At 38.8% G+C, this 13,786-nt stretch overlaps 1 protein-coding gene across 1 annotated transcript in view; it reads right to left on the minus strand.

The window, feature by feature from the left end:
• Positions 1–7,185: 7,185 nt before the first annotated feature.
• Positions 7,186–13,786, minus strand: part of camk1da (calcium/calmodulin-dependent protein kinase 1Da) — a 71,763-nt gene continuing 65,162 nt past the window's right edge. Inside the window, exons 8-11 of the mRNA XM_053508579.1 lie at positions 11,813–11,891; positions 11,194–11,281; positions 10,829–11,090; positions 7,186–8,966 (exon numbers count right to left, since the gene is read on the minus strand). Of these exons, the coding sequence (XP_053364554.1) occupies positions 8,836–8,966; positions 10,829–11,090; positions 11,194–11,281; positions 11,813–11,891 (560 nt within the window). The 3' untranslated portion in view covers positions 7,186–8,835. The remainder of the gene's footprint in view (positions 8,967–10,828; positions 11,091–11,193; positions 11,282–11,812; positions 11,892–13,786) is intronic.

Raw genomic sequence — 13,786 nt, forward strand, 5'->3', positions numbered from 1 at the left:
TCAGGAAAGCAAACACAATGAAACAGTGGTAATCAGTAGTCAGCAAACACACACACACACACACACACACACACACACGAAGAAAGCAATTACAGATTTAATAACTTGTGTTTATTGTTGTAAAGTTTCACCAAGTAATGCAACGATTCTCAAATTTAGCACGTTTTAGTGTTTTCTCAGCTTTCAGGATTCCTGATTGAACTAATCAGCTAATTAACAGGCTTTTCTGTATTGAATTGGTGCGACAAGAAGTAAACTACTGGTTTAAAAAGGGAGAACTATGAAACGTGTGTGGGTGGGACAGTGATTGATGATGTTTAGAGATGTTGTGTTGAGATCAGAGGCCAGCCATTAAAAGTAATGGTGCTAAATGCATGGGCATCAGGTTACAATAGACAGGGATTCATTGTTTTAGCATCATGGTTAGCATTGTCGCCTTGCACCTCCAGGGTTGGGGTTCGATTCCCACCTTGGGTCTGTGTGTGTGGAGTTTTTTTTTTTTTTTTTTTGGTTCTCCCTGTGCTTGATGGGTTTCCTCTAAATAATAAAGAATTAAACTAATTTGCATTTCTAAATTTCTAAAGTATGTGAGTGAGTGTGTGCTGTAATGTATTGGCACCTTGTCCTAGAGTCCCCTGTGATGGGCTCCAGGCTTCATGTGACCCTGTGCAGGATAAGTGGTTTAGAGAATAAATGAGGGTGAGTAATTCATTTGAACATTAAACAGTAAACAGTGATTGGGTTCTTGAGAATATTGATCAGCAATTGGTTATTGGAAATATTGTTTATCTGTACTTGTCAATATAATAATACAGTAGTATGATAGAAGACCTGAAAGTAGTTCAGATCTTTTAGATTTCCAGGTTATTTGTTAGAAATAATAATAAAAACATTTTAACTTTTGCACCTTAAATATTCCTGCATTGTGCAAAGACCACAATAGGCGAGTTTGAGGATTAGCAAGAGTGTTTGGCCCCCGGCTGATCCCCTGGAGCCGTGAGAGAGACCTTAAGGGCCGTGACCTCTCTGACAGTAGGAGGTAATCGAGGAGGTGTAGGGCTCTTAAGAGAATGACTAAAGTTTCACAGAGGTACTCACTATTGTGTGTTTCGTTTGTGCAAGCCTCTGCGTCAACGTGTAACTATTTGTGTAGCAAGAAAAGGGTTTTAAAAAAAAAAAGGTGTCGTGCGTTTGTCTTAGGCTTTTATTTGTATAGCGCTTTGAACAATTGACATTGTTGCAAAGCAGCTTTACACAATCAAAAGAATTATTTAAGTTCGTATGAGATGTGAACGTGTATAAATCACAATGATGAGACTGTCCCTGATGATCTATTCTATAATCTCTACTATTGTCGATGTAAATGAGCTCCTTTTGAGCCACGCCCCAGGAGCAGAGCTGAGCAACAAGCTGGGGAAGGGCTCCAATGATATGAGGTCATAATAGGGGGGAAATGGAATTAGCTTGTTTAAACCCCTTAAAAGGTATGTTTTTCTCTTTAATCTTTATTTGTAAATGTGCACTGGAGAAACATCTGAATTGTTAAAGGCCTTCTTTAATAGGTCCCCTTTAAAGTTAATAAGACAGATGTACTGTTTGTCATGGTACGAAGGAACCACAGTCCAAATTCTGTTATAACTGGACAGAAACACAATCTGTTAAGAATTTCTACTTTCTAGTTCGGGTGTCTGTTTTTGCTTTTGGTTGATGTAACGTTTTTAAGTTGCGTAGTTGAATAATCGTTTGTGAATACGTTTGACCAAATGCCTGTGCCCTCGACATCTGCTACTACAAAGAACATAAAGCGCTGTAAAATGTCCTGGTGAAATCCTGAAGAACAAAGGAGTGGAAGTTCGCCAGATGTTCGTCCAGAGACGAACCGGGAGGTGTTGGCTCGAGGTAACAGAAGAGGAGAAAGAGAGAGAGTGAATGAGAAGGTGAGCGTGGGAGCGTTAGCACCTTAACAGATGCAACAGGAGACAGGAAGGTGTTAGCAATGAAGATTTTAACACGTTAACATCAGATCTGAGAGGAAGAGAGTAGAATGAACTTCCTCTATATAAAATAATTCCCTTAGCGCTGAGCCAGTGTTAGTGATGTGCTTCTCTGCCGTCGTAACCCGTCTGCCTGAAACTAACAATCAGTAAATCCACTGTTTTTCATTCTAATCTTACGATGTGTACATGAACATGAAGCTCTTTGACCTGTACCTGCATGAGTGTGTGTGTGTCATGCTGCTGCCACATGATGGGTGCATTAGCTAAGTGCATGAATGTTCCTATCAAATGAATTACAATTATCGAACGTACTGTATATACTATATGGCCAATGATATATGTGGACAACTAATCACACCTAGTTTTTGTTAAAGGGAAAAGACTTATAAAGCACATATACTGTAGGTGTGATGATCAGGTGTTCATTATGGTGCATGACGTGCACCTATCTTAATCCTTAAACTGATCATTCTGATTTAAGATATAGTTGGCTATTGAGTCATTTTCCATCTTTAAATAATGTACAGTAATGTATTAACAATTATAGAAAGCTGACTTGTTTTTCCTTTGGCACTACTTACAAAAGGTGTATTGTTTAAATAATATAAAATAATAAAGATGCCTTCTTTTGCTATTCTGAATCGACAGCTCATTACTTATGTGCTCGATACCAGCTGAATCTGATTGCTTACAAGGTGTTGAGTATTTCTATATAACTGTACAACTCTAACAGTAGATTGGGCGTTGGTGGCTCTCGTCTGCCATGAGGAAGGCCCGGGTTCAATTCCCACCCAATGTCCAAACCCCAGCCACCGGATGCAGTGCCGGTCCGAACCTGGATAAAACGTGAGTGTTGCATCTGGAAGGGCATCCGAAGTAAAAACCTGTGCCAAGTTGAGTGCGGGTCAGATGGTCCGATGTGTCGATCCCTCGACAGTACCAGCTGATGTAGAGAGTGAGACGTAGTTTTGACTAGTGAGACGATGTACATCGACCAGCTGTAATTTTAAAATCATTAACATTACAAACACCTAGGTTTTGGGTTTCACTTGTGCCACCGGGGCGGCTCCGGGCCCTCGGGGTCATGACTGTCATCAGTTTACAGGTACATCATTGATAATGTTGATGTGTCATGGTTACGGCTGATTGGTGGATATCAGTGAAAATGGGAACTAATTTGTCTCAGCATTAACTGTTTGTTAAAACTTGTACACGAGCATGTACTACCTAGTGCCTGTCCAATGCAGAATGATTCCTGCAAATTAGTAAAATATCCATATAAAAGGATTTCATGATGGGATGTCGGTCCCACCTATATGGATTCTTATGTATGGACACCATACTGATCTACTGTAAAAGTGCATAACAAACCTTTAAACACTCGGGAGCAGCGTGTGTAGTTCTGAGACGAGATTAAATAAATGAACACTGAATCCAAAGCATTAATCATTCAGGATTTATTAGAGGAAAAAGGAAAAAAAAAAAACACACATTCATTCCCTGTTTCTTTACAGCATGGTATATAAACTCTTGATATGTGCAGATGATTGTCAAAGGCATTGGATATACAAGCCCCATATTAACAGAAGGTTCACAGCACAGTAACGTTAGTAATTCATATGCCACTCCAAAATATGGATCATAGTTTTGTCACATGCATATAGAGTATATATTTCACATTTCACTGGGCAACTTTGGAGAGGGCAGCCATGGAGATGCGGTGAGAACAAGACCGGCGTTGTCGAAACATGGTTTATATTTATATATATATTTCTATATTTATTTATATATTTCTATATATATATTTATATATACGTGTATATAGGGTAAGGGCTCTTGGAGAAGACATGAACACTTTTTAGACATGCTTTGTTTAGTTAACAAAAATATATCATTTGATTTTGATAATTTTCATACACTTTATGGATCAGAGATGCTGCCTGTCTGTCGGCGGATACCATGCTGTAATTTTTAAGTCCTAAATATATACTCGAGGGATGATATTTTTTATTTTTATTTTAATAAACTGCACAGTTTAGAGGGTGGCACAGACTTGTGTCAATCACAGCTTTTAATTTAAAGAGGCAATCGCGACGCCTGAGTAAGTAGAAACATGAAATAATGTTGTAGTGGGACTCGATTGTGTAGAACTACAGCAGTGCATTCGGAAACTACGTTTTTTTTTTTTTTTCTTCTTTGTCGTCTAAAATGCCCACCGTTGATAAGGACTGGGATACTGATACTGTGAAATGGCTCATTTTTCATCCAATAGGAGCGTGATTATCTGAGAGAGAGGTGCAGAAGAGAGCAATACGATAAAACAAACATACAAATGTACATACACAACAATAGCTGTGCATTACAGTCAAGTGTGTGTGTGTGTGTTTGTTCAGTAAACTGCGACAGAGCTCCAAAGAAAAGGCAGTGTTTACTGGACAAATGTAATTGCATTCCAAAGACCACACACACTTTTTTTTTTTTTTTTTTATCAGCATGTCTCAGAACCTGTACTTACACAATCTATTTACAAGCCTTTAGACAGACGGTGAGATCCAACTCCCGACATAAACACACACAAGACCACAAGAAAAGTGACACACTCTCAGAAAAATGAAGAACAATAACACAGATCAGGCAGAGACTTCAGTTCTCCTCCTCCCCACCATCATCATCATCATCATCATCGCTGTTTGTAAATCATTTCCTTCTTCCCTATTCACTGAGTTAGTGCTGATTTAATGGCATTAAAGACGACCTGAAATCAGAACTTAAAACTGACCAGGTAACAAACTAACTAAAATCTGCAAACACCAGATTCTGGATATTTTCCATTAAGAACTTTTTAGACACTTAGCCTAACCTGTGGGAGGAAACCAGAGTACCGGAAGTACAGGAAGAACATGTACCCGTGGTGGGAATCGACCCAGAATCCTGGAGGTGCGAGGCGATCATGCCACCTTACCTACAAACAACAAAACATTTAAGTTTTTCCCCCCCTATTGTGACATCATATCAGAACATGGCACTCCCCTGTTCCTTATAGGGACGTGGCTTAACTGTAGCTCAATTACATAAACACTAAGACTGAGTTTGAGCTTTTTTGGGGGTCTTTCAGCTGGAGTATATGTGACCTTTAAACGTTTTTTTTCTCCTTAATATCCTGGGTGAATTTTAAAGTTTTGTCCATTAAACAATGCAAAAGATGCACAAATTCGGATCAATTAGAAACTGCAATTTATTTGCCATAATTTTTCAAACTATGTTGCACATTTTTCCCTAATTAGTGGCCTAAAAGACAAAATTCCTCTCTTGTAATCTGGACTTTACAGCAGACATATCACGTCTTGTCTCAGCGTCCAATCAGATTCCGTTGTAACATTATGGAAGAAAACTGCGTTTCACATCGTCTTTGAAACACCACGGGTATGACATGCACATCAGTTAGCTCATATAAACACAGACAGCCAGACCAAAACACACACACACACACACACACACAAATACCATACCAGAAACAGAAGACGCAGCCACACAGGCTTCCATGTTTCTCTCAGTATATAAAAAAAATTTCATTGGCTTTCTCATCTCAGGCCTCTGCCGGGGACGGGGACACGCATGGAGCATCGGTAACATCTAACATCTTTAACTACACAGAAATGTACAGACCAAGAAACCTCAAACACCTTTGACATGACACCATGGGATTCACACCGATACGTTATCGATCCTGAACAGAACTCCTGACTACATCAAATACACCTAGGCATTTTTTTGGGGCGGGAGTGTACGGGACGGACATGGAGGGATGTTGCATGACATTTCTGATGGCACTTAGGAGACGCACCCTTCTCCACACATGCGCGCGCGCACACACACACACACACACACACACACACACACCTCCTGCAATAACAACACATTGTAAAGGCTGCAGGAGACAACGCAAGAAACTCCGACGCATTTACTGTCGAGGAGACTCGCTGGTCTCGGAATAACCAGAATAAGTGATTTAAAGCCCTTAACTCTTAGATCAATTCCGCCCCGTCTGGATTAGTTCTTACTAGATACACGTCTGATTTTTACCACACGCTCATAAGATGCATGAAACATAAAAAAAATAAAAATAATAATAAAAATAAAAGTGATTACATTTAAGATTTGTATTCTTACTCACTGGAGCCTATCCTAGGAGACTTGGTGCACAAGGTGGGGTACACCCTGGACAGGGTGCCAATCCATCGCAAGGCGCACACACATACACATGAATGAGTGTGTGAGACCATACACTCACACACTCATTCACACCATACAGGCACGCCAGTTATCCTAATCTGCTTGTCTTTGGACTGAAACCGGAGCAACTCCATGTTGCTCACATTAAGGATGTTTTTCATCACGGGCGTGTGTTTAAATTAAGCAACAAAGTGCAACTGATATCATTTTAAACTGATAAAAAAAAAAAAAAAAAATGAAAAAGTTATTCACCATTTTAGGTTAAATGTACTGTAGAGAGTCGTAATTAATGATCAGAACCGCTAAACTCATTTCAATATAATATTTCAACACATTATATTATTTGAATGCGTTTTACCTCTTAAATATTTGTGATGCAGTATGTTCTAGTACTGAAATATGAAAAATATTTCTATGAGGGGCATTAAAGTCAAACTCATTTTTTTTTTTTTTTTTTTTTTAAATATCCTCATTTACCAGAAATATAATCACAAGTCCCGGTTTTGACTTGAACGCCTCTTATACTTCTATCATTTCTGAGGTGAAACAAAAGGAATGTTCTGTCTCCTTACATATGTGTCTCCTCTTAACATCACCAAGACTTGGGGGTGTGGCTTATCTGATTGACAAGCTAACTTTTTTTTTTTTTTTTAAATGTCATTTCGTTTATAACGTGATGTTTTAAAGCTAATCATTCAGCTGGAATCTTCTTGTTCTTTAATGCCAAACCATTTCTGATAAGCCAGTGATTATAAATAATATAATGAAGTGTTTATGCTTTTTGTAGTCAACCTTCACATTCATGCTCCATGACTGGCTCAGTGTGTGTTTTCACCTATCAAGCGGAAGGCCTGGGTTCTATTAAATTCACACCTAATATCATTTTAACATATTTGGGAGACACATCTGTAAGGGAACAATTTTTTTTTTGTCTATACTCTGATATGAGTTTTTCTTTATTTCTTTTAATTAGAATTCCCCCAAGCATTTCGCTGTTGTTTCTTTTTTTTTTTTAATTTCAAGGCAAGCCGCGCAAAGATCAGCTTAAATATAGCATCACAATTAGTTAATTATGTTTTGTAAAAGATTTATACGTTATTTAAATAATTGTGATGAGTTTTGCAGAGTTTGTTTCACCATTTCAGACTTATTTTTAAGTCTTATGAAAAAAATGTGTCCAAGTTTTTGTTTGTTTGTTTGTTTTTTTATGCCACACAAAGCTCCCCCATGGTTTTGCATCCATCCATCCGTGTCATTTGCATTTCTTTTTAAACAATTACTAGCTATATAATCTAAATTTCCGGACGCAATACCGGTTTTAACTATGATTAATCTAAAATATAAACGAGTGCATTAAAAACAAACACATAAACCAAAGCATTTAGTAAACTTACAGGGGGCAGCCCTAGCCCATATATGCATGCCGTCTGACTCAGACCTTTGGTAGAGACAGTTCGATACAGGGTGGATGATGGGGCGCACGATAAATCCTAATCCTAACATTTGCTATGAAGGGCCCTAGTCTGGGTACGAGGTGAGACTGCCCCGAGACATGGAAGAATTTTCATTTCTATGGTCATGATTATGTCCAGTGCAACTGTGGAATTCCCTGAGAACTCGTACACTGGGTGTGAAGCAACGCTGCCATGGCTTTCAAGGGGATGTCAATATATATGTGTGTGTGTGTAAACGTGAGATAGCTAGACTGAGAGAAAGATAGTGTGTTGACAGTGCTATCACTGTCAGTCTTCACTGTTTGGGTGTGTGTGCATGTAATAAAACTGAAAAAGAAAATCAGATTTGAGGCAAATATTTGAATGGATTTTGCGACATGGTAATAAACATTAACTCTCAATCCAACACTGCAGGATGACAGCAGGTCAGTCAGAAGCTGTGGAATTCTCATGTGCAAACACCTACAATTCGGAGCCAGATTAACAGTTCAGAACAGTCTAACAGGATTATAAAGCACTTCTGCGGGTCTGCGAGTCAGATCGTAGAAAACTTGAAAACCAGAGAACGACTAGAAACTCTAGAAATTAAACAGCAAAAAAATCTCGTCAATTCAAACACCACGTATAGGAAGTGCCAGAAGTGTGAAAGGATGGGAGAAAACGAGAGAATACAAGGGGAAGAGCTTAGAGATATAGAATAAGAACAACTATTTGACATTGGTTCTGCCTGAAAGTGCTCGAGGCAGACACACTTCACTTTTGCTCCCGTGCATTCCTCTGAAGTCCTTTCCGAGTCGTAACCCAAGGGTTAAATGGCTGCTGTGATCCGTAGCACAATCATAACACGACACGCTATCATTCTCATACAAGACTCGAGTCCGGCCACATAAATCCACTCTTATGAGTGAATTAGATCTCTCCATCATCCTGTCTGCGTGTGTCGTGCCCCCTGATGGTGTGGGGTTTGATTAGCAGAACGAGTTGCAGGATGCAGGTAGTGGCGCGCAGTGTCGAGTCTCTCAATGGTTTAATTATGGCGACCAGTGGGCGGGTGAGTCCTCTGCCTGTCCTCAAGGCAGGGCGGGGGGTGGGCTGAGAGGCGTGGCTCACAGGGCCGTTGCCTCCCAGCTCTCCCCCCGCAGGACCTGGCGTCACTTGGTCCCAGTTAACACAGTGCTCACCGGGGCAACCGAGGTTGGGTGTGGCCTGCAGGGCTCCGCCCCTGGAGCTGGGGACACGGCTGCGGACGCCAAAGAACAGGAAGCATGAGGAGGTGCTGTACCTAGAAAAGAGCACCATACCAGTTAGCAAGTTTGACTGTAGAGCAGTTGTGTTTCCTATTTTATGTTGTTGAAGTTGAGTGCAGTATTTGACACTAAGGACCCAGAATATTTAGAATGGATACTTTGGTTACAAAGACAAGTTGTTGTTAAGTTTAGATTGTACTCAATAGACAGTTTCGACTCTTTAAGAGTGAAGATGAATATGACTCAGAGACCAAGTAAAATGTGGCAACCCACAAGGCTTTGTTTTAGGGCCACTATTGTTTTCATTTATATATTTAATTTGCATGCCTTTTTCACTACATTTGACTTGTAGGCTGATTAGACAGTAAAACTTGGTTTCTCCAGGTTCAGCAGCACAGCTATACAAAATGAGATTGTGTTAAAGATAGAAAAACTTTCAAAATGACCTTCTAAATTCTGGTAAATGGACCAAATGGAAGAGAAAAAAAAATTAAACCCTACATGATGCTGGGAAATTACTGCCTTTCATAACCTCTAGACTGCTCTAACAGCTCATACCCTTTTTCAGGAAAAGGTCAGAACACAATAGCTTGGTCTTATTCAAGCTTGTCTGCATGCTTATTAAGTTCTGCATAGACTACAAAGACCTGATTATGACACATGACTTGCCTCTGAGCTCCTGAATAACCTGAGTAGAAGTCATAACCCGTCTCAGGGGTTTCGCTCAGCTAAGACAGAGCTGCTGTTAATCGAGATCTGTAAGAGTCCTACCTGGGTCTAATCTTTCTTTTCCCAGATGTTTAGAACTGTTTTCCAGTCCTGAACTATTGAGCGAGCCATCAGAGAACACCAGGGCCCATATTCACAAAGCGTCTTAAGCCTAAAAGTTGCTCCTAGTGACAAAATTCTAAGAAAATTCTTAGAATTATGACATTTTCTTAAAATTTCCCCTTAAATTTAGGATAAAATCTTAGTTAAGTTAAAAAAACAAAGATAAATCATGAAACATCTTAAACCTAAAAACAGCTCCTAATGTAAAAATTATTAAGAGTAGAGAGGAGGACCTTTTAAGACGCTTAAGAGTTTCTATTGCAGAGGACAAAATGGTGGAAAGAAGAAATATTCTCCAAACACTGAACATAAAGCTAAAAGTAAACACCGCTCTTCTGACTAGTTTGGATTGTTGACTACATACCATCCAAAAGTGCAACATACACAGATTAAACAGTAAAATCTGAGCCATTTTCAGATTTGAAATGGATTACAAGTAATAATATCAGTATGAAAAAAGAAAAGCTTTGTGAATACGGCCCTGATGTTTAGAACTGTTGTATTATAGATGTGCTTCATCTTATTTTTTTTAACTAAAGTACCAGCTTAGTTCAAAGTTAACCTTAAGCACACCTTAAAAAAAAGTAGAACAGGAGAACACTAACAATAATGTATTGTATTGTAGTAACTGGGCCATGTGGTCTTCTGGGGACGGTTCCACTTTAACATGAAGACGGTCCTGGACTGATGCAGACAGCCAGGTTAGAAGTTCAGGAATAATAGTTGAGAGTAGTTCAGTAGCCATAGTTGGAATGGAAAACAGTTTTGTACCCGAGCCTCCAAAAACTAAACTGGACTCCATATTAACTTGAACACATCTTCTATTATATTGAACCTCCAGCCTCCTAACACCCAGTATGATGCGGATCAATCCGTGCTATTCATTATCACCCAAATGAGGATGCTTTCCCTGCTGAGTCTGGTTCCTCTACTATTGGTTTGCTACAGTGACTATTGTTAAAAGCGCTATATAAATAAAACTGAATTAATCCCACCCACTACAGTGAACCCGATGTGGAGACTAGCAACTAAGACCTATTCTCACATGCATGTAGTCTTTACTTACAGTCTTTGCGTGTTATAGTGGGAGACTCTGTAGACATGTTGTTGATGTGATACTGATTCTGGTTAGGAGCAGGTTTCTGGGTCTGGTTGAGGTTTAACGCCGCGGTCAGGTTTTGGTTGGGTGGTGGCGTCTGCTGCTTTGCCGCATGCCCCCGGCTCTGGGCGCTGCTGTTCGGGTGAGCGCCGTCCATGCTGGCACCCATACTGCTGCCCAGCTGCAGCCTTCTCATATGCCTGACCACCGCTGTAGCGTTAAAGGCTTGCTGTGACACACAAACACAACAGGAGAGCATTGCATGATGGGCTGGGCCGCTCCATTCGAATCTATAACGTGCGTCAGGAGGTGTGTTCATTGGCACGACTTACCCTCCACTTGCTCTTAGCAAAGTTTTTACGCATTTGGCGGCTGACAGATTCGTGGATGTTCTTGCAGAGAGCAGTGTCTCCGGCAATCCTGTGGGGGGAATAAAAAGCCAAATTATTATTGCATTGTCATGTGTTCATGTGGCTTGATCTCCTGTGGAAAAAAAAAAAAGTGTGTGTGTATATTTATAATTATTTTACATAGCAGCATGGGTGCTTTTTTTCAGTTTTAGTTTTTGAAGCTGCCGGTGCCCGGACGATTCATGAATTAAAGTGAGGTTTAATGTCTATTTATTTCATATTTATTTAATGTCTTTACAAATGTTTTGATTGTTTTTATATGCAGAAATTTGATTATAGTGTTGGAAATTTGTAACTATAATAATTTTAGGCGGTTGGAACGGATTATCTGCATTTACATTATTTCCTCTGGGAAAATGCTTTTTGCAATACAAAATTTCACCTTGAGAACTCGCCTCCAGAACAGATTAAATTCTTATAACGAAGTACCAACGTCATGTAAAAGCTAGTCAGTATATAAGCTGAAAGAGAATGTTCTGAGTTCCAGGTCTGGGGTTGTTACACATGCCTGCGTTAGCCCGAAACGGAGAACGAGACTCACCAGGGGTGACGGAGAGCCTGCTCACAGGTGTAGCGCTTAGCCGAGTCTTTCTCCATCAAACAGCTGATAAAGTCCTTGGCTAGAGGGAACAAGCACAAAACACAAAGTTTCTAATTATTCATGTTTATATATGGGTCAATGACGTGACGCCCCCTTTTTCTGTCCGGGTTAATTTTATTTTGCAGAAAAAACTAAAAAAATACATAAAAAATTCTCATCTACTTGTTATACCTTCTTTACCTACTAAACCACTCTAACTTCTCCAAATTTTTAAGTTTTTCATCATTTTTCTGCTATCCGAAGTGCCAAAACACCATATGGGGCGACCGTCCGGCCTTGACTTTAGTTAGGACAACTGGTTTAAAAACACTTTAAATCAACTTAAATATATCCCTTTTCCTAGTTGGCATAATTTTAAACATGTTTTACATCCATTGATAAAAAAACTAAAAAGCATTTGCTCATATATTTCTATCATGATATACAAACGAATGTTGTCCGAATTATGTTGATTCTATCCATTTTATCCGGGGCGACCATCAACAAACCACAATTTTGGGACCTTTATTTTAAAAAACATTTCAAGGATGGGATACTGCATCAGCCAGACACAAGTGAAGACCCCCTGGAAACAACTGTATAGTAAATCAGTCTCTCTCATTTAGTAAGAAAAAGCTGTTTTTTAACGGCTGTGATGCCGTACTTACTTTTGGTCATCATGTGGGACGACCACCCCAAAACTGTGAATTATCATTTTTTCCCACAAATCTATATTTTGATGATAAATTTGATAGTGCTTTGTCACTAGAAGAAGCTTGTTCGGTTTCTGAGGCTAACTGTTAGCCTGCTATACTTGAGTAAACTTGAAAACATCATGTGGGGCGACCGAGTATCATGTGGGGCGACCACTGCTAAATGTTTTAAATGATAGATATATGTCCTATATTTGTAGTTTTCACATTCTATACATCAATTATATACATAGAGTTAATTGTTTAAGCATAATTATTTGTATATTTTATCTTTTTTTTCTAAATTCAGCCATTTTCCATTCCTTTTATAGGGATAAACATTTATTTTTAACTGGATAATGAAGGAGACTCTGATATTATAGAATAAACTTGTGAAATAATGGTTTTCATAAAATGAAAGGGCACTAAAGTTTATCTTTCTTCATCAGTTTATCTACTTACTGATATGAGTTCAACTAGTCTCAATGATACATAAAAATGTGAATTCTGAGATATATTACGGTCGCCCCAGATGACTTTTTTAAGGCTATGTTTTATTAACTTAAGTGTAAAAACACTAAAATGACAATTTTTTTTACTTTTCTTTATAAAGGCATTCCAAAGGTTTAGAAAATGGCCAAACATATCCATATTTTTGGTATTTTAAAATTGGCCTATTAAAAAGTCTTATCCGTCAATGACCCATGTATATATGTGAAAATATTTTGTGTTTTTGTAGAAGAGCGTCTGAAGTTTTCTTGTAAATCACTAAAATTTACTTTTAACGTTAATCTCGAATATAAATAAAGTGTAGTTTATAGAAATGAGTACTGAGGAGGAAAAAAAAATAAAAAGTTGAGACAAAAATAAGCATGTGGTCAGACACTTTCCTGTAAAAACTATGCTTACATTTTTTCACTCTTACTGCCAGACCACAGGATTACTCATAGATAAGCATAACGAGTACACATTTGTGTGTGAGTGTACGTGTTGTAGATGTAAGCAAGCCAGGATTTAACAGTTACTTGGAAAGAAAAAGAATATTTACGTGACTGTCTCATTATAGTACATCTATAAATTCCACTCGTGTGAATGTTTATTTCAGGAAAGCTATGCTAGAGATGGGGGAGGGATAAATGATTCAGATACTTATTGTGATTCTTTCGTGTGCCAATTTATGCATGACCTCTCTAACAGCAAAATCCTTTTTGAAATAATTTGATTTGTATATGCCTGCACTTAA

The sequence above is a fragment of the Clarias gariepinus genome, chromosome 12 (genome assembly GCF_024256425.1).
Source record: "Clarias gariepinus isolate MV-2021 ecotype Netherlands chromosome 12, CGAR_prim_01v2, whole genome shotgun sequence".
Classification (NCBI taxonomy): Eukaryota; Metazoa; Chordata; class Actinopteri; order Siluriformes; family Clariidae; genus Clarias; species Clarias gariepinus.